This window comes from Microchirus variegatus (genome assembly GCF_963457635.1).
Source record: "Microchirus variegatus genome assembly, chromosome: 7".
Taxonomy (NCBI): domain Eukaryota; kingdom Metazoa; phylum Chordata; class Actinopteri; order Pleuronectiformes; family Soleidae; genus Microchirus; species Microchirus variegatus.
In genome coordinates this window covers 19,506,418-19,526,547 of record NC_139808.1, presented here as the reverse complement: position 1 = coordinate 19,526,547, position 20,130 = coordinate 19,506,418, and the positions used below count along the sequence as shown (strand labels likewise).

The window sequence follows — 20,130 nt, the reverse complement described above, 5'->3', positions numbered from 1 at the left end:
TCAGCACTCATTGTCTGCAGCAAAGGTATGCAGAAAAAGTGTTGATGTATGAAAAACAATGAAGGAATGTTGGAAGTGGCAGTGTCAGCATGGGTCGTAAACTATGAGTTCCTCTCTCTCCGTGTGTGTGTGTGTATGTGGACAGTATATCATATATGCTGTCCAGACTCTACTCATCAAGAAAAAAGTCATTATCATCTCATAAATAACCGGTGTCAAGCACTGCTGAGCACACACACAGTCCCAGCTGACTGTGGTTACTTGGCTAATAGCTGCTATCAAAGACTGACACAAAAATACACACACACACACACACACACACACACACACAGTGTGTATGGTTGTTTTGAGGTGCTGTGCTGTGTGCTGTCAGCGCAAAAGAAACAGAGCGGAGGAGGTAGTTGGCCGTAGGCCTCACACACTATTCTGGTGAGGACACTGCATTGACCTCTATTGTTTATCCCTGAACTTAAAACTACAATGCATAACTTTTTTTGTTGTTGAGGTTATTATTGCTTGGTCTTTGTGAACAGAAACTTTGTACTAGGGATAGGATGATACCACTTTTTTGTGTCAGATACCGATATTAGTCCAGTCATCCTAGACCATTTATAAACTATGAAGGTGTGAACAACACATTTAAAAGTTGTAATTCTCCAACTGTGCAACAAATATTGTTCTCACAAAAAGAAGAAGCACAAACATGACTATATGATTTGTATTTAAATGTTTACAGTCTGTGCATAATGAAGCATGAGATATACAATAATCTAAAAAAAAATCCTATATATTATTTCACTTTTTTATCTGTCTAATATCCCATCCAGTGATTCTGACCAGTGTCGGACTGATACCGATCCCCATCCCTTATTTGTCTGCTGTGTCCTTCATCTGAAAACAGCTCTGTCAAGCAATACTATCAGATCTGACTGAGGGAGCGTCAAATTGCTGATTTACTATAATTTATTGAGCAGTAGATTTAACTTCTGAAACTTCTCATGGACGCTTCTTTGTGTTTTCATTCATACTCCAACCTGTTGCTTCACTTTACCAGCACACAGTTGCTGTTGCCTCTGTCTGTCTTGACATCACTTCCTGTGAGCAGTGTAGAAATGTCACTTGGTAACACAAGATCTAAACTGACATGCACACACACACAAAGAGAGAGACGTGTGGAGCTCATAGGCTTAATCAGCATTGTTGAATATTAACCCCTGTTAACCTCTGACCCCAGTGAATCATATTTAAAAGTTACACGCTACAGTTTTAAGTACAACCACTTGAGGCCTAACTCTAACCATATCCTGACCACAAGTCATGTCTTTATACTAACTTTAACCAGAGCCTGAGAAAGCAGGTTCTGCCTCATTAGGACCAGACTTTGGTCCCTAAAAGGACAAAATGGTCGTGAAGGTTGGTGTGTATTCCAGAAAATGTCTTCAAGAGATAACACAAACTGACTCTTTCTCTCTCTAAAAGTGATCACTAATAAATCCTGTGAAACTGTGTGTGTGTGTGTGTGTGTGTGTGTGTGTGTGTGTGTGTGTGTGTGTGTGTGTGTGTGTGTGTGTGTGTGTGTGTGTGTGTGTGTGTGTGTGTGTGTTGGACTCACTGAGGGGAGGACTTGGTTGCATGGTGTCCGGGAGGTCTCACCACTGCGAAGCCATTCTGTGAGAGAAAAAGCTAAATTATCAACACTGAGCTGCTTTAATCAACCAAACACATTAAAATGCATTCAGCGCTATATAACTGCACCGTACAGTGTTTACTTCACAACCCCGTTACACAACACACTGACAAAACACATGTCAGCGATGATGAAGTGTTTGATAACAAAGACACACCTTCAGCTCTCGCTGTGCTACTTTTAGCGCCAGGTCCGTGACACATCCCGCTGCGATGCGTGAAGCCGATGATGTGTGAAGCTCGTTCCAGATTGTATCAACATCTACCTGTCAGTGAAGCCCAGATTAGACACGCAGAGTCATTTCAACAGTCAGCTGCTGCTGTGAGAAAATTGCCGGTGTTTACGTGATGAGAAAGTTGCAGCACATTTTAGTTTCAGACTCATCAAAAGTGGACCGGCCTCACTCAGCACATTTGTCACATTTCATTTAGTCGAGTTGCCGGCGAATAAGGAGTCCCCTGTTGGCAGTTCTGAGCATTTACATTAATTAAACCAAATTTGCTGAACTGCCATTTTGTTTGACAAACAAAGTATTATTAATACAGAGCAGTGTATTTGTGTGGCATATTAATAAAAACTTCATGTGTGATGTTGGAGTTGAAGTGCTGTGGAGACTCATTCTCGTTTTAGATGTATCCATTCTCAGTAAAACACCCATATTGAGAGGCTGCGTCACCCTGCACTTCAAAAACGTATTCTGGGGGTGTGTCTTGGTGGAATGATGAAATCGGGGGAATTTCTTTATCACAGATTTTCCCATCTTGTTCCAATCAACTCTCTTCTCCAGACCAGCGATGGGCCGGAAATCCTGGCAGATCAGACGTCTTATCAATTGACAGCAAGTCCCATACTCTTTCCCCTCTCCTCTCCTCTCTTTTTGTTCTCATTTCTCCCTCAGTGGCTTTCTTAAATGTAATCTATTCTGCTCCTTTCACATTTTATAATTTCTTCTTTTGTAACATTTCCTCTATCCCAACTCCCAATCCCTAAATAAAACACACACAAACACACGTACACACAAGTCGGTGCAGCTCTTCTTCTCAGGACACTGCACTCACTTCCATTCATTTGAAAAACCTAAACAAAGCGTCATCCCTTAACCATAACCAGTTAAAACCCCAACCTAACCACAATTCAAATCTTAGCCCCAAACTTAACCAGCTCCTCAGAAATGAGGTTCTGCCTCATTAGGACCAGGTTTTGTTCTCCACGACAGGGTCAGTGTTTATGCCAAAAAATGTCCTTAAGAGGAAACAAATACAAGTGCACACACAGACACACGCACACACCCTGCAGCTGCAGTCCATGCCTGTGTACCCTCTGTCTTCTCCTCTCCTGCTCCCTCAACTCACCTCTGTGCAGCCTTTGACTTGTGATCGTGTCTCAACTTTATCTCAGCCAAAAACAATAGCATTGGCAATTTGTAGCATTATTAGCTCAATAATGTAATGAGGCTTAATCAGCCATGTAATGGCTGATAAGTGAGGAGAAGGGCCTGTGTATGTGTATGTGTGTGTGTGCGTGGCACTCACTCCAAGTCCTCCACATGGCAACATCACAAATATCTGTTGAGATAAAATTCCTGTGGGAGACAATTCATACTTCATGAATATTATTTAATACATGTTTTGGTGCTTATTTTATTTTTCCTCGTGATTATTTGTTGTTGATTTTACCAGCCAGCTTGTGGTTGTCCAGCTTGAGGCGGTTGAGCGGGTTGGTGCCGAAAAGAAGCACATGTTTTTCAGAGTGGACGGACTGCAGCTCTTCCACCGTGGCCTTCCTGCTCCGGATCGTCTACACATACAAACACAAACACACACATGTTGTGTAGACACAAGACTGAGTCAGTTGTTGATCATCAGTGTGTGTGTGATGTTTTTTTGTCATTGACATCTTGTCCTGTCCTTATGCTTTGGTTATGGTTAAGGTGTACAGCCTGTTTATACTTCATCACTTAACACTTTTGATCAATGTCGCTTGAAAAATTTAACTCAATTTGACTATTATCAAGCTGTGTCTTCTAGATCAGATTATCCTTCTGTATGCTTGTTTATATCTACTTTGTTTATCCAATCCAACTAAATTAATAAAGCACTTTAAAGACAACACAGTTGGCCAAAGTGCTGTACACAGACATGACAAATACATAAGTAAAAATAATAAAAGACAGTAAAACAATAAAAATAGTAAAAGCCAACATCTCAAACCGAGTTAAAAACCAAAGAGAAAAAATGGTTAAAAAAAATAGTTAGTGAGTCGCCCTGCCTGATGTGTAAAGGTAACTCATTCCACAGTTATTTAATTATTATTTTAAAATCAATCCAGAAGCTAACCCAGGAGCCAGTGAAGTGCCGCTAAAATTGGGGTAATGTGCTTTCGTTTTTTCGTACCATTTAAAAGCCAAGCGGCAGTTTTTTGAACCAACTGTAGTCGAGCAAGTGACGTCAGGTTAGATAATGGATGGATTTGACTTCAACAGTCAAGATGGCAACAGGGAGAGGATGTTTTGGTTTGAGAGGTGAGGCTCAATCATCTACACAAATCACATTGTGTGTGAAAATATGACAATAACATATGAACATTCTACAGGTTCATGACAGAAGAGAAAAGTGTAATATGATACTTTTTTTCTCACATTTCTCACAAGTGTCCTGTGATGGAAGATAAATCAGGCTTAATGTGTCACATCAAGAGAAAAACCACACACACACACACACTGTACCTCACACTGGTTTCTGAGGCCCCTTTCTTGCAGTCTGGACCAGATGCTCTGGATCCTCCCAGCATGCTCAGGGTGACGGCTGTTGTCCCCACAGGTGCACTGATGCTTCTGCATCTGAGAGTCATAAACCAGACCTACACACACAAACAAGCACAACCACTAATAATCTTAATTTCCTTCCACAGAAATGTTTTTCTACTTCTTTTTTGTAATGTTATTACCTGTGGTGAAGCGTAGCTGGACATCTGCAGCAGGGCTGGACAGTGACAGTGTAGGTATGGTGGTGGCAGGTGGATGTGGAGGAGGCAGAGAGGTGGAGGCTGGTGAGGACCGGGTTCGAAACAAAGGCTGATGAGGCCAAATTAGGGCAGGTGCACTCAGGGAGTCCAGCTGAAGACTTGGACCAAGTATCACCTGCCTCTGTGGTTTCCAGAAGGGAGAACAGGGAATTTATTTACACATAACAAAGTCTGAGCTGAGGAATCTTTTCACTTCCACTCACCTGTGCAATTATTACGGCGTATTTAGAGCAAGCACCTCATAAAGACGATGCAGCACTGCCAAAAATGCTGGCAAACATTGCCACAATACAGTAACTCAATCTTTTCATCCTACATAAATAAAGCTACAGCGCCCTCTGATGTCCAAACAAAGGATTTCATGTATATGAGCACAAGGAAGTTTTTTTTTTCTTTGCCATAGACACAGGATTAATAATTCATTTAATTAAAAAACATTAATTCTTAATATTAAACCAGTGTCATCATATTGGAAGAGCTTAATTGGAGGATATAATGTGCAGGTCCAATAAAGCAGCTGAATGAGATCACTGAGGTACAATAAACATAAAAATGAATGCTACTAAGATCGTAAACTAAGCTGAATTCACAGTGTATATAAACAGACGGTTCTCTTGGGCCACCACCAGCTTTATTGATGGCCCTGCTGATGCAAAATTATGGATTTATGTCTGTCAAAATTCCGAGAATTTTGTCATTTTGAATGGAATGCTGTGACTTGAAGTTGGTGTTATATATTAGCAAGCTTATAAATCTAGTGAAATAGGCTTTTTTTATTTTACAACAGCCAATTTCCACTTGGAATAGTAAGACAAACACAGCTGTTACCAATGAAATGAATTAAGATTCCAATCCATTTGAGTTTAGGACGACCAGGGATATGTGTAAGGGGAGCGAGCACTAATTGCTTCACACTCATTGAGCCTGTGGAAGCTGCTTTTTCATGAAGATGTTCTATTTTTAAACAGTGCTTCTTGTATTTCTGGTTGTATTCTCATATAACAATTATTGAGGGAAAAAAATTGCATAATACTGTACATTTGCTGAAATTAACCGAGTTACCTGGCTGAGGGAATGTGAGGGCTCGATCAAACTCTCCCGCGAGGAGGTCGTGGACTCTGTGCCACAGACCGAGTCTGTGCTCGCCGTGCTCCGTCTCCTGTGGTAGCCATCATCACACACCGATTCTTGCTCCGAGCTGCACACGGACCCTGTCCCCGAACCTGTCCCCGATCCTGTCTCCTCCAGGTCCATGTCCTCTGATGGAATCTGACTGAGACGAGGCTTCTCAATGGTGTGGCTCATGGGCTAATGTAAGGAAGATGTTTCACAGTGTTATATTTAATTTGTGCTCTTTAACATGTGTTTGTGTACAACTCAAAATAACAAATGCATATCATTTTAAAGCTGCAGTGCATAACCTTTAGGGTTTTTTGTTGTTGCTATTTGTCAATATTGTAATTCTGCCTCTGTTTGTTCCATGTGAACAGAAACAATAGCATTGCTCTGTCAAGCAAAATATAAGACCTGACATAGGGACTGTGTGTATATCGATTATCAAACTGCTGAATAACTGAGTTTTTGAGCAGTAGAATACATTTTTGTGTCAATCAGTCAACCAGTTTACTTTAGTACAATGTTGCCTTTGTCTTCACATAAACACAACATAAAAACACACATTTCCTGTATGTAGTGTGAGAATGGTGACATTAGATCCACACAGTGTATGAGCTCATTTGACCATGATTTGAATCAGGTGATTTTCGTTTTGTTAAAATGTTAAAAGTCATAAAAGTTATACACTACAGTGTTAAATGTTCAAATACAACTTAATACACCCAATGCACAAATTAATTTTCACAGTAACTAATATTTTTGCAGCATGTTTGTGTCCACACCTTACTCAGAAGTACATTCTGCCTGAACCTCTCCAGCCCGCTCTTGTGATACTGTTGCAGCAGCTGGTGCTGAGTGTGTGAGTGCTGGGCGGCCTGCAGGGCGAAGGGCGAGTGGCTGTAGGGCGGTGGCTCCGAGTGTGTTCGCTTCACAGGTCTGTGTGACGGTAGGTTGACGAGGCCTTCTCTGGCGTCCCTTTTGGAGGGGGACGGTGGGTGAGGTTGCTGCTGCAGAGGAATGGAGCTCAAACCATGAACTGCAAAGAGGAGAAGACAGAAACACAGGTGACAACCAGGAATAACCTAACTCAATGCAGAACAGAGAGACTTTTTCAAGTCATGAATAACTGTGGAAGAGGGTAGATGTTACAGTATGCATTCTGTGTGAGTAGCGTTAAATGGACTCTTTGGGCCAGCAGAGTGCGCCACTTAGTCAAACTTTTAAAGACCCTTCTAATAAGGACAGACACTGGAAATTAGCAGTGGTTAAAAACACTGTGACCCATTACTTCTGATAATTGCTGTGCACTTCTCTTCTCTTTTTTTTTTACTGTATGTCCTTATTAAATTAATACTGAACAGAAAAGATGTGAGCAGATAGAAGGTGAGGAGGTAGTGGAGTGAGGGATAGTGAGGCTGAGAATAAAGCATAATAAATAGGAATAAACATAGCAATTTTTAGGGCAGAGGAAATTCAACAAAAGGGGGATGGAAGACAGTAAAATTTTAAAAAGGAATGAGGAGGAGAATGTGTTACCTCTTCAAATTAGAAAGGCCTTTTCACTGTCTGTTTTTATATCCTTTCTTAAAAGTCGCCTCCTTTCCTTGGCTTTTAAAACAATTCGAGCATGAAATTATGCTTTTACATTGCTGGTTTCATTGTATCTTAATGTTTTTAGTACTCTTAATTTGAGGTGTTGAAGATTTTTGCCCATGTTGTTTTGTCTTGAGTTTTTACTGTACAGCACTATTGTTTTTTTTAATGTGCTTAACAAATTCTATAGATTATTTTATACTTGTAAATTAAACAGTTTCTCATTAGATTTTTTTTCGTTTTGTTTAACTGGAGAACTCAGAGATGATGATCGGTTGTATTTACAACATGCAGTATTAGGTCAGCTGCATCACTGAGTGGAGGGCACTCTTGTGCTGCTTAGACAAAAGAATGTGGCACCAGACAGAGGACATAAATATTCCGACTGTCTCTTTTCACAACAGACATGTTGACATGTTTCTGCATGAGTGGAGGTGTTAATCATGTCACTAATGAAGGCTAAATTTAATGAAATTATCTCAACAACTGAACTTGTCAGAATCTGTGTGCTGTGGGAAAAAAAGCACCTATTGTAATTTTACAGGATTCTTGATGTAATTGGTTAAACTTTGAGGAAGAAACATTAAAAATGAAACACAAATGAAAGAAGAGAAAGCCCCCAGAATGCACAAAGCTCTGCGAAGGCCACTCAGTTTCCCCACAGTGTCAACACACTTAAGTATCTAGTTATTTCTTTCTCGGGCCAAAACCTACATCCCGAGGAAATGTCATTAACATCCATCCTTACATTTTTGAGTTATGCAGCAGAAACAGAACCCCTTTGGCAGAGGTAAAGAAAATACATACAAGTCTAATTTTAAAAAGGGTTATGTTTTCTCCATTATATGGTTAAGTAACATGGTCATAAATAAACTGGGTGGATTATGACAAAGAAAAGGTGAAACGCTAACAAAAATGGAACTAGAGGAAGTACTGCATTGTTGGATGCAAACGTCTGACAAGGGCAGTTTCTATATATGATTGTTCATTGTTTTTATGCCAATTTAAAATGCAAACTGCTTCTTTTAAATTATATAGGACAGTAAATAGTGTTCTGAATATTGACCACAACTCAAATTTGCATTTGCAATATGTCATACCCAGGACATTTAATCAATATCCTTAAATATGTTGCTCAAAATCAGACAGAAAAATGGTCATGGTCAAAAACAAAACCTCCTTGGTGGAGGTAAATACACCGAACGCTAATTGACAAAGTGTTCATTTTCTCAATTAACATCCTAAAATTACTGACATCCATGTTCACATGTTCCATGACTCACAGGAGACGAGCTGATGGTGCACCAGTCTAGAATGTGGTTCCAGAATGAGAACAGGCTGCAGGTGCTGGGTCAAGGCTGAACCGCTTCCTTCCATAGGCAAGTAGACCTGATGAAGAGCAGACAGGGCCAAGGGCTTGGCTAATCGCAGGTCAGCCTGGGGGAAATGAGGAAGAAAGGAAGAGAGAAGAGGTGAGGGTAAAAATGGATGGGGTTAACTGGGAATTGTGGAAGCTCTCATCATGGCTGCAGCTTATACAAATAAGCAAGATGAGGAGTGCAGTGCAGAAGGTGAAGGTTTAATGGGCTGTTAACAGACTCATCAGTGAACACGTAAACAGTGGGAGTGAAATACCACATGACTGATTCACCACAGAAGACAAGAAGGAAGTGAAATAGTGAATACACTACATGTTTCCGTGAGAGACCAAGTACGCAGACACTATTTTAGACATTCACTTACAGATGCACAGGATTATCGCATCATTTAAGTCAGATGTCTTGATTGAGATGTCACATTTAAGTCTGTGTGACTTGTTGTTAAAATGCATTCTTATTTGATGGTGATGATTGCTCACATGTGCAGGATTTCCAACAGTGATGTTGGGCATGGCAGTGGGATTAGGTGGCAAAGTGAAATGGGCCAGTCTACCATCCTTCAGCAGCAATCGCTGAGCCTTAATGAGACAGAAATGTTCATGAGGATAATCCATTTTCAACATAAAAACCACCAAAACATATTACATTTCAATTGAGCCCTCTCATTGGTATGATACACTGTACGTTTAAAGGGGTGATTCAAGTTGAATTGTGGTTGTACGAGGTAATGACACATTGTCAGCACTGATTTCACCACCATCGCAGTGAACACAAGGTTCACCCAATTCACTCTACACTTGTGATATCTTTAGAATTGCTGACTTTCACTTCATCTTACAGTTAGACAAGTTTGTAAACCACTCTTTGTCTCTAGCACGTCCATAAAGAAAATCTGCATTTTTAGCTCACAGAGAGACACGGGAATTAGTTTTAATTGTGTATCTCAACCAAGGAGGCTATGGTTGGCTAACAAACAAACAAAGGGAAATTTCACCTCATGAGATAGTGGAATGGCCCCATTATCTGAATGCTGGCTGTCATTGGGTGAACTGCAGCCTGACACTGGAGTGCTGTTGCTGCTGGGGGATGAGTCTGGGGGACAGAACAGAAGATCGATAAACTCACGGAATTGTGTCAGTTACACAGTTAGTTTTAATTACAAGACTTGATATAAATGTTAAGTTGGAGTGTGTTAGTGCACAAAAGAAGTGATTTGTTTTAAACCCAAGACAGAGAGAAGCAACAGTAAAACTGTTGTAGTAAATGGTCTGATTTATGATGCTTTTCTAATCTTGATGATCAATTAAAGCTACTTTACAGTACAATATTGCCAATCGCCCATTCACACCCATTCACTCACACTTTTATAAAGCACATCTAGATGCAGCACTTTCTCTGTCACACATCTATCATATCACTTCACTCACTGCTGACACAGCCATCGGGAGCAACTTGGAGTTAGGTGTCAATGCCCAGGGACACATCGGTATGAAACCAGGGAACCCCATGACCTTCTGTTCGCAAAAAACACATGCTCTACATGTGAGCCACCGCAAGAAGTAAAGCGAGGCGGCTGCAAAAGGTTGGCGTTTCTTTCTTGTAGTTGCTTGTTTGCAGAATTAATGTAATAATTTATGTAACTAGGCCTGAAATTAGCTTCCCCTGCTTCAAAGACCAGCAACTGCTACGGAAGTAATTATGTCAAACTGGGGTATAGAGCAAGAGAGCAAATACATGAGAAGCATCATTAAGTGGAGTGATACTCTACCCAGAGTTTCTGTCCTGTGCTTGACAGCAGGGGGGGCACTGATCTTTCGCTGCAGCGGGTTCGGCCTCGTATTAATGAGCTTCTTTAACTTCCACTTCAGAGTGGGTTCAGAGACTGCAAACACAGACAAATGAAGAGATGTAGAAACACATGCACACAGACATAGATAATAAACAATACCAACATTATAGATACAGTTAATCTAGTCAGGAATACTAATAATATATCAATGTTATGGTACAACGTTAAATTCAGTCTGTAACAAAAAGCAAAAAGCAAAATAATTTCTACTTTTACATTTTTCACACTCAAATTAATCAGAAAGTGTAATAAGCTTCTTATTACATATTACTCCTTTAAAAAGTAACATTACTTCGCTTATTACTTGGTGTCAGTAAAAATTTAAAACAATCAGAACTTCTACTTGCTTTTATTATGATTCATGTAATTTCAATGTCTACCTACCTGATTAATGTCATTTTAATGTGTTGCTTTTATTTTCTGATTGTCTTAATGTATTTCTATGCCCTTGTAAAGCACTTTGAGTTGCCCTGTGTATGAACAGTGCCATACAAATAAACCTGCCTTGCCTTACATTACAAACATGGCAGCCTCTTAAAAAAATCAGTCTCTCCCAAATGTTACCGTTTTCAGCACACCTGCCATGACCTCTCACACATATACCATCATAAGGCAGCCTTTTAAGGACAAAAAACTAATTGCAATCAACTCACACAGTAACTTAACGTTACTTTGCTTATTAATTGTAATATTATCACTATTTTATTAACTGTAATGCCTTACACTACTCTTTACTGAGTAAAGTAATAACATTACAGTAATAAATTACTTAGCAATGTCTTACTGGCCAACACGTCATGCTCCAATAAGCTGAAATAAACAATCAAACAGAGTTGCTGGCTTAGAGTGGATAAAAGGCAGCTGTGTTGTCACTGTGCCAATAATAACATAGGAGGGTGTGTGTTTTTGTGTGTTTTTGTGTGTTTTTGTGTGTATGTGGGTGTGTATCTGTACGAATGTTGTTGCCTTTGGGGTTCCAGAGTAATGCAAATATAAAATAGCTTTCTGAATGGCAAGTGCACTTGATGAGATGCGACCACTCCCACTCTCATTCACACGGTGAGGCAGACGTGCTCCACTCTCTCTCACACAGTTCATTTTACACATACCTTGGTTTACATTATGTAACTGCTTTTGCCATTGTCTCGCAGAATTGCTGTCATGTTTTGACTGTTGAGACTCACAGGCCTGTTGCTGGACAAGTTTATCACAATGGAAACTGACTATGTTCATTCCTTGTTACTCGAAATACAGTATTTACAGAATGTAATGACAAAAAAAAATATCACTCCAAACAGACGGATACACGGCCAGGTGACTTTAAGTTCAACTCAGATTATAAAGAAAAGAGCACAAGATAAACAAAAGACCTTCACACCTTCAGCCTCAGGTTCAGAAACCAAAAACCCAGAGGGGTCTCACCTGTTCTACGCAGGGCGAGGTCCTTACGCTGGTCACAGGAAGGAGGCTGAGGCTTTGGGGAGAGCCTAAGTAAAAAAAATCAAAAATAAAATCGGACAGACTGCTTCACTTACAAATGTAGATTTTTTTGTTAAATTTATTATATTCATCAACAAACAGAAACACTAAAAGATATACAGTAATATGTGACATTTCTGCATTTCTTAAAATCACCTGAAGTATCTTATATATTTTGTAAAGTAGATTAGAGTACATACAGTACAATGGCAAAAATGTTTCCAAAACTCTTTAAATTTATAGAAGTCCTAATTTAATCAAAGATTCATGATCAGTTTAATTTTGGTCAGGAGAACCAAACAAGACAAGAACCCGTGAATTCCCACGAGGTTCAGGGTTATGTTGATTCTCGATTGTCATAAAACTAGGTCTTTTGTTACTGCGTTGATCCCCTTGTGACACAAATTAAATGCTGTGTGTTAAGAAGTCAAAGAATCCATTTTCAAATTCTGTGAAAGTACGATATTATCCGAGACATGAAAATAGAGTGTCCAAAATAACTCTATCTTTTTAAGTCTTATGTTGTGTTCGTCCAGTTTGACCTTCTCACCTGTATCCTGATGTCGGACTGGTGTGGTTGGGAGTGACCCGGTCATGGCTCGGCTGGTTCTTCATAATTATATGTTCCCGAAGTTTCTGCCTTACGAGCGGACTGGCTACAGCACCTTTAAGTCAGTAAAACAACACCATCACGTACATCCATGCCATAAAGGTAAATATACAGCCAACAAGGGAGCTGATTATCTAAAACAACAAAATGTCCATGAGGCTGATATCATCATAGTTTACTACACTTGGTATCCCAATATTTAAACATGTTCGTATGATGAAATGATGAGAAATACTGTTCTACTGTATAAACCGGGATATGCAATCAGAGTGGAACTTAGGACATTTGACCGGAATGTGTATAAAATCGACCTATTCACACCACTGTAATTTAATGTTGGAGACAATGGTGGTACTTCAAGAGCTCAATATTTTCTTACGTAAAATATTTTTGTCCACAATGTTTGTCCCAACAACAGAAATCCACCCCAACCCACTTATTGTGAGCGCTTTTATTGTATTCCTTGTCACAATCATATACATAGTTGATGTATTATTCAGAGTTTTCCTGAAATAAAACCTCTTCTTTTTTTAACTTATAAGATTATACATTTCCATGGAATGAGAGGAGAGGTTGCAGCACACATGGAAATCCCCCTCTCTTTTCATTTAAAAATGTAGTGTGTTGTGACTGAGATTAAAAGTATTTCAGGAAACCTTTGAATAAACAGTAAGGCTCAGCAGCCCGCGATACTCACTCTGTTCATTTTTATTCTTTCGAATCAGCTGCTGCAGCTCCTCTCTTCTGTCGTCCTCCATCTCTCTTTGCCTTTGGTCAGTGTTATACTGCAAAGAAAAACACAAAGAGATATAAAACCTGATCAGTCAAGTCTGCTTTTACAACATGTCTCCTATTTATAGAAACAGGAACAAAGATCGCAAACGTTACTGACAAACAAAAACAATGTGACTATACCGAAATGTTAACACAGCATTTGCAGAATTAAACCAGGATCAAATGATGTTCTCAGTCACCTCCCCCACTTCCTATATGTCTGCATAATGAGCATTCAACCTAAAGTAGCTGGGCTGCTGTGGTTGACTTTTATAAGCGTTTCAATGCGAGTCCCACCCAGACAAAATACTCATGTGCTAATGTTGCAAGATGTGGCAAGACACACATTTGAAATATCATGCCCATAGTCACATTAAACCACTAAATATGTGCTTAACCTTTCTCTGGTGCTCCATGAACCCTCCCCTTTTTTCATGGCTAATGTGACCGGTATTTTTTTTAACTGCTCTGACATAAACACAAAAACCGTCAATCATCACATCATTCTGTTTATACCTTTTAAAGCTATGAAAACCTGTTGTGTTTTATTGGGGATGACTGGTGAGTGTATTTATGTGTGTGTGTGTGGGAAGCTTCAAACGAGTGATCACCTCACATCTTGAAATGGGTCTTTGGGACCACAAGTAACATCTCAAGATTCAAGATTCAAAGATTGAAAGTGTTTATTGTCATATGCACAGTAAAGAAACACGTTTCCCTGTACAATGAAATTCTTAATTTGCTGTCCACTCAAAAATACCAGCGTAAAGTAGAAAGAAATGTTTTAAAAAGTATAATATACATAAGAAAAATTGTAAATAAATTAAAAACTCAAATAATATATATGCATGAAATAAGTATAAACATGCGCATGAGTAAGAAGAACTGTACATAAAGTGCACACTGGTTGTGCAAGATGCTGTGCAACAGATTTAAAGTGACGTGTCAGGTTTAAAGTGACAATTGTAGTCCTGCTCAGCTGTTCAGGATTCTGATGGCAGTGGGGTAGAACGAGTTCTTTAGACGGGTTGTCCTGCATTTGGCACTCCTGTACCTCCGTCCTGAGGGCAGGAGTGTAAACAGTCCATGTTGTGGGTGGGTGCTGTCCTTTATGATGGTGGCAGCTCTCCTGTGGACTCTGCAGTGGTAGATGCTGGGCAGAGAGGGCAGTGGAGACCTGGTCCTCTCAGCTGTCTTTACCACTCTCTGCAGGCGTTTGCGGTCCATGGCCGTAGCGCTGCCGTACCACGCGGTGATGTAGTTGGTCAGACTGCTCTCCACGACACAGCTGTAGAAGTTGCTGAGGATCTTTGTTGACATGCCAAACTTCCTCAGCCTCCTCAGAAAATACAGCCGTTGCTTTGCTTTCTTGACCAGCTGTGTTGTGTTGGTGGTGGACCTGTTGGGTCGGTAGGAATACTGCAGGGGGTCCAGTGTATCCGGGATGCTGCTCTGAATGTGCGCCAGCACCACTCTCTCGAAGCACTTCATTATGATTGGAGTGAGTGCTACTGGTCTGTAGTCATTCAGGCAGGTGGGCGGGCTCTTCTTAGGGAGGGGGACGATGGTTGTGGTTTTAAAGCAGGAGGGAACGGTGCTCTGGCTTAGGGAGAGGTTGAATATGGAGGTGAAGACGTCAGCCAGCTCGTTGGCACATGCTCTGAGTGCACGGCCAGGGATGTTGTCTGGTCCTGCTGCCTTGTGGGGGTTGATTTTCTTCAGGACTTTGTGTACCTGACCTGAGGAGACTGTTGGTGGTGATGAGGGGGGTCCAGTGGTCCAGGTGTGTGTGTGTGTCTCTGTGTTGTTGATTGTAGCCTCAAAGCGGGTGTAGAAAGTGTTGAGGTCTTCTGGCAGGTTGTCTGTAGGACTGATAGTGCTGGTGGTGGTCTTGTAGTCTGTGATGTGCTGCAAGCCCCTCCACATCCGCCCAGAGTCAGCAGTGGAATAGAAGCTGTCCAACTTCTCTCTGTACTGCCTCTTTGCTGCTGCCATGGCGTGTCTCAGTCTGTACTTGGCAGTTTTTTACTCAGCTTCGTTGCCTGATTTAAATGCAGTGGAGTGAGCACGCAGCATGATTCGTACCTGAGTGTTTACCCAGGGCTTCTGGTTGGGGAACTTCCTGACATGTATGGTGGGCACGATTTTGTCAACACACGTGCTGATGTACCCAGTCACATACTCAGCGTAGTCCTGCACGCTGACAGAGGAGTCCTCCAGAGTGGCTGCAGCTTTAAAAACAGCTTTCTGACCTGCTGACCTCAGACTGCGGGCCAGGGTATGAAGCTGTAGCAGGTCAGAGATGTAAGGAGGACTGGTACTAGTGAAGGGAGGCTAAAACAGCCTTGCAGCAGAGTTGTGGACCACTCAAGTTTATTTAAACAGGTAAAAAGACTATTAAAATAGTCCAGACGTGAGAATATAAAAGCCTGAATAATCATCTCCAATTCAACCTTGGACACAAGGGGTATAGAAATGTTATGGAGATGGAAGGGCTGGGCTGGACAGAAGAAGCTAAAGGGCCTATGTGCTGTTTTATCACAGGGATGACACTGTCAGAGGCAACAATAAGGCTTTATGTAGTTGAATATATCACTTATATATAAACATATGAATATAAAACTCTATTCATATGTTTATATGCGTACTTTGGAGAATTCCATGGGGTCTGAACACAGATCACAATATTTATGCTTTGGGGAAAATTCATAAAATTGGTCAAATTAGACTGGACAATGGAGATAGTTACTATTGATAAACAATGAGGAGCTGTTGCTGGCTATGCTTAGCGAAATAACCCTTTTTGAATGGAAGTCTATGGTGAAATGCGTGTCTTCTTATTATTATTTGATTCATAACATCAGAAAACATTACCCTGAGGAGTTAATGGTGTCAATCACCAATGTCAGATCTTCTTTAATAGAACATGATGTCAGTTTTGTAAATTATGTTCACATTAAGAGGAAAACAAACAGGACATCAGTGTGATGCTTGACAGCTTGCAGGTGATGTCTCTGAACATCAAGTTGCAATAATTGTAATTGCTCCAAATATCAAGGCTTTCATTACAGTCGCTGTAACTAAGAATGATGTAATTATTCGCAATTTTTCTCCTCACCTCCATACACTGCTGGGAAATCTGTGAGCAGTGCTGAGTGGTGAGGGGTCCCAGGAAGAAGGGAGGGCGGGGGGCCAGCATCACAGAATCTGGACCTGGATGTAACAGTCTCTGGGTCACACGTAGGTCCATGGGCTGCTACCCACTTACGGATAAGGAAACCTGGTGGCTGATGATCACATCAACTATAGAAAAACAGAGAAAAAAGATATAATAAGCACATTAATTTGTGTAGGGAAAAAGTAGTGTCTAATGTTATGAGTATTAATAACTTCATAGTGTGTTTTTGGTCTTAAATGTGTTGATTTTATAGTGTTCTGCTTGCTTGTCATGGATAAATGATCATCTAAAATAGCACAAATATTAGAGATAAACTCATTAATCAGTCCAGCCGATTAATTTCCAATAATCTAATGTGTTGTAATCCATATAAATCCATGTTGATATTAAAGTAAATAACAATTTCATTCATTTTGACCACTGTCTTTGAACATTGAAAATCATAAATAGTATACTTTTAAAAGATCCATACTTTAGGAGCCACACACCCACTGGTCCTGCTATTATTTCGCAATAAAATATTTGTTGAAAAAACGAACAAACAAGAATGGAAACAGGAAACAGAAATGCTGTAGCTTTTACTTTGAAACGGGTACAGGACGTGTTGTTTTTGTGACACATGCGACAGATAAAGCCTTTGACCTGCTGCTTGACAGAGCTGAGATTTACCAGCTGTGGTGAAACCTCTACTTATACTTTTTTAGCTGTGAGTGTAGAGGGAGGGGAAGTCGGTCGGTCAATGTCAAAAAAGCCGATATGAATTGTGAGATATTACAAACTGTATTCAAATTAAGCTCTTTGTGTATTGTTTAATCGTCAAGTTAATGATCAAGTTAACTTAATTACTAATAGCATTTTATTTGATGAGGAGGAACAAAGAGAATCTGTCAAACATATCAGTCATTAAAAAAAAAAAATCAGCATTTCAACTCAACCATCGGCTGCACTGATTTGTAAAGAAACCCCCACATATAGGTTGACCTGAGCAAATATCCTTCATGCAGAGTTCATTACAAAGAAGGTGAGATACAGGAGGAATGTTCATATAAATATTGACAAAGTAGTCAAAGAACAGTTGGAACGCCGTTCTGTTTGTGCTTCACGTAAACACGATCAAGAGTGCACTCAGTTTATCTAAAGTAAGTATATGCCCAGATGTGTTCTTGCACTTGAAATCAGCATGTTCACCAGACATATTTCATTTCATTCAAGTCTTCTTGCCTCAAGCAAACTGGCCATTGTCCAAAAGTACATTCAGTAAAGCAGAGGAGAGGTGTGTTTGTGTGTGTTGGGGCTCGGGGGGGGGGGGGGCACAAAAGCAAGAATGATGTTTGAACATTGTGTGGTCATTTGTGTAATGTACTTCCATCTGTCATCTCCAGTCGAGGTTTTACAGAAATGAAGCTTAATTTAGCCAAAGTGAGACAACTGAACCACTCATCAGTGTCCTAACGAAAGACAGATGTCTTTTTATAGGAGAAAATGTCTAAAAGGCTACTGTAAATGTGAAAGCACCCTCACTATGACTGATTAAATATAGCATGAATGTCATAATATGGTCCTGATCCTTAGGCTGAGTCATACAACATAAACAAAAGTTAATGATTACGGGTTCTGGGAAAACTTAACCAAAAATAATATATTCTCCACTTATTTTGTGTGACTCATTATAAAAAACATACCACAAAAACGTTTGCAGATCTCTCGATATCTGATACCAATAAACATGGTGAGGAATGTTTGCGGCACTGATACAAAAGACTAGACAGATAGAGTGTGCAAGGAGACACCTCGCTGCCTCTGGGGTAGAGGGACAGTGGGAGGGAGGGAAGGATGTGGAAATTTACAGAACTCTTGAGCCTGAATGAATGCAACCCAGAATATTACCCAACATTACTCACATAATTCCTGTAAGTGGATTTGTATCAGTAACAACTTGGACAACCTCCAAAACAAGTAAATAATTGTGATTCAAGTATGTATGATCCTGTGGTGGGAGAGGCACTGTTTTCACTGCAAACTAAAACGCACAAACACACAATGAACTTAAGGTTGATCTTTTTGTTTTGTTTTAAGTTCATCCACAGTAGCTGCAGCAAATATGGTGCACAGGTTTAAAACAATGCCTGCGACAATTCCATATGTTATAAAGGTAACATTATCCGATCTCACTTTCAGCCGCGCGGGTGCAATGAAACAGACCGAAAACACACTTCCCCATAAAGGCTGCACCCAAGCTGTCAAACTTCCCTTCCATGCAGCTAAGCCAGGTAGTCACATAGACCCAGGCAGCATTATTCAGACTGAGTCACACAGAGAAATAAGGTCTGAAGGTGTTACAGGTTGGCAGAATTCCTCTGAAAAAGAAAACACTCCCACGCTCTCATTACTGCAGGTCAGGTCAGACGTGCACACATGGAAAGTCTGATGATGTGTTAATGAGAACAGAATGAGTTCAAGTAGGGTTGGGCGATACTTCAATAACAGCAGGTCTATATTATTTTGATTTTTATGCATTTTGCAAACACTCTTTATTACAAATGACACATAATTAATGAATTAAACATACTGGCATGTCATTAAAAATACTGAAAACATACACATGGACACAGCTGGGACTGTTCACAAACAAACAGGACCTTCGTCAAATTTTCAAACTGCCTGTGAAACATTCTACGGTCCGCACATTTTATTCAATAAAATGAAAGAGCACAAGCTCATTATGGTGCAACAATAACTCCATACCTCTTCACGTGCTTTTTTTCTGGTTCTGGCTCTTAACTAGATCAAGCTTGGTGCGTTTGAATTAATCTCACTTTGTTCTATTTATGCAGTCGATGTGCAGAGGCCGTAAGACTCAGGCAAACACATGGTCAATTAGCCTCTCTTATAGTGCATGCATTCCTTTAACACACTTCTCGCACAGTACCGTTCTTGGAATCCTGCCGGCTAACTTAAGGAAGCTGAGACATGTCAGACAACACTTAATGTCAGAGAGAATTACGGCTGCATGAAGCCTCCCTGACTGTATGTCACTGTCGAAGCCGACAGGGCCTTTAAGCTTTTTTTCTGATTTAAAAAAAAGATCGGGAAGTTTCAGTACAACGGTTTAAATGACCAGAAAAAAAATGTTTGTGTTCACAAAGGAAATCAGACCATCACTGGAGGAGCAGGATGGTGGTGGCATACCGAAAGAAGCATGCACACTCTCACACACGTACAAATGATTACCGAAGAAGTCCGCTCTCCTGACAGAGAGGAAATGATCAGGAAGTCAGTCATACATCTGTTCTAAACAGAACAGAAACACCTGCGGTGTGTTTTTACCCTGAAAACATAGTGAGAGCCAGCCTGAAGCAAACACGCATACGTGAACAATGCGACACTGTTTGTGCTCCGAAAAACCTGAAGTCTACACTAAGTCAGTATCATTTAACGCAG

At 40.4% G+C, this 20,130-nt stretch overlaps 1 protein-coding gene across 1 annotated transcript in view; it reads right to left on the bottom strand.

The window, feature by feature from the left end:
* The window catches only part of LOC310929928 (histone deacetylase 7-like), a 32,440-nt gene extending 15,662 nt beyond the window's left edge, over nucleotides 1–16,778 (bottom strand). Inside the window, exons 1-16 of the mRNA XM_083892797.1 lie at nucleotides 16,630–16,778; nucleotides 13,435–13,522; nucleotides 12,678–12,792; nucleotides 12,071–12,135; nucleotides 10,568–10,681; nucleotides 9,794–9,891; nucleotides 9,279–9,377; nucleotides 8,704–8,857; nucleotides 6,610–6,863; nucleotides 5,774–5,980; nucleotides 4,634–4,832; nucleotides 4,413–4,546; nucleotides 3,364–3,484; nucleotides 3,220–3,269; nucleotides 1,845–1,952; nucleotides 1,613–1,668 (exon numbers count right to left, since the gene is read on the bottom strand). Coding sequence (XP_083748923.1) covers nucleotides 1,613–1,668; nucleotides 1,845–1,952; nucleotides 3,220–3,269; nucleotides 3,364–3,484; nucleotides 4,413–4,546; nucleotides 4,634–4,832; nucleotides 5,774–5,980; nucleotides 6,610–6,863; nucleotides 8,704–8,857; nucleotides 9,279–9,377; nucleotides 9,794–9,891; nucleotides 10,568–10,681; nucleotides 12,071–12,135; nucleotides 12,678–12,792; nucleotides 13,435–13,522; nucleotides 16,630–16,761 — 1,994 coding nt within the window. The 5' untranslated portion in view covers nucleotides 16,762–16,778. The remainder of the gene's footprint in view (nucleotides 1–1,612; nucleotides 1,669–1,844; nucleotides 1,953–3,219; nucleotides 3,270–3,363; nucleotides 3,485–4,412; nucleotides 4,547–4,633; nucleotides 4,833–5,773; nucleotides 5,981–6,609; nucleotides 6,864–8,703; nucleotides 8,858–9,278; nucleotides 9,378–9,793; nucleotides 9,892–10,567; nucleotides 10,682–12,070; nucleotides 12,136–12,677; nucleotides 12,793–13,434; nucleotides 13,523–16,629) is intronic.
* Nucleotides 16,779–20,130: the final 3,352 nt, after the last annotated feature.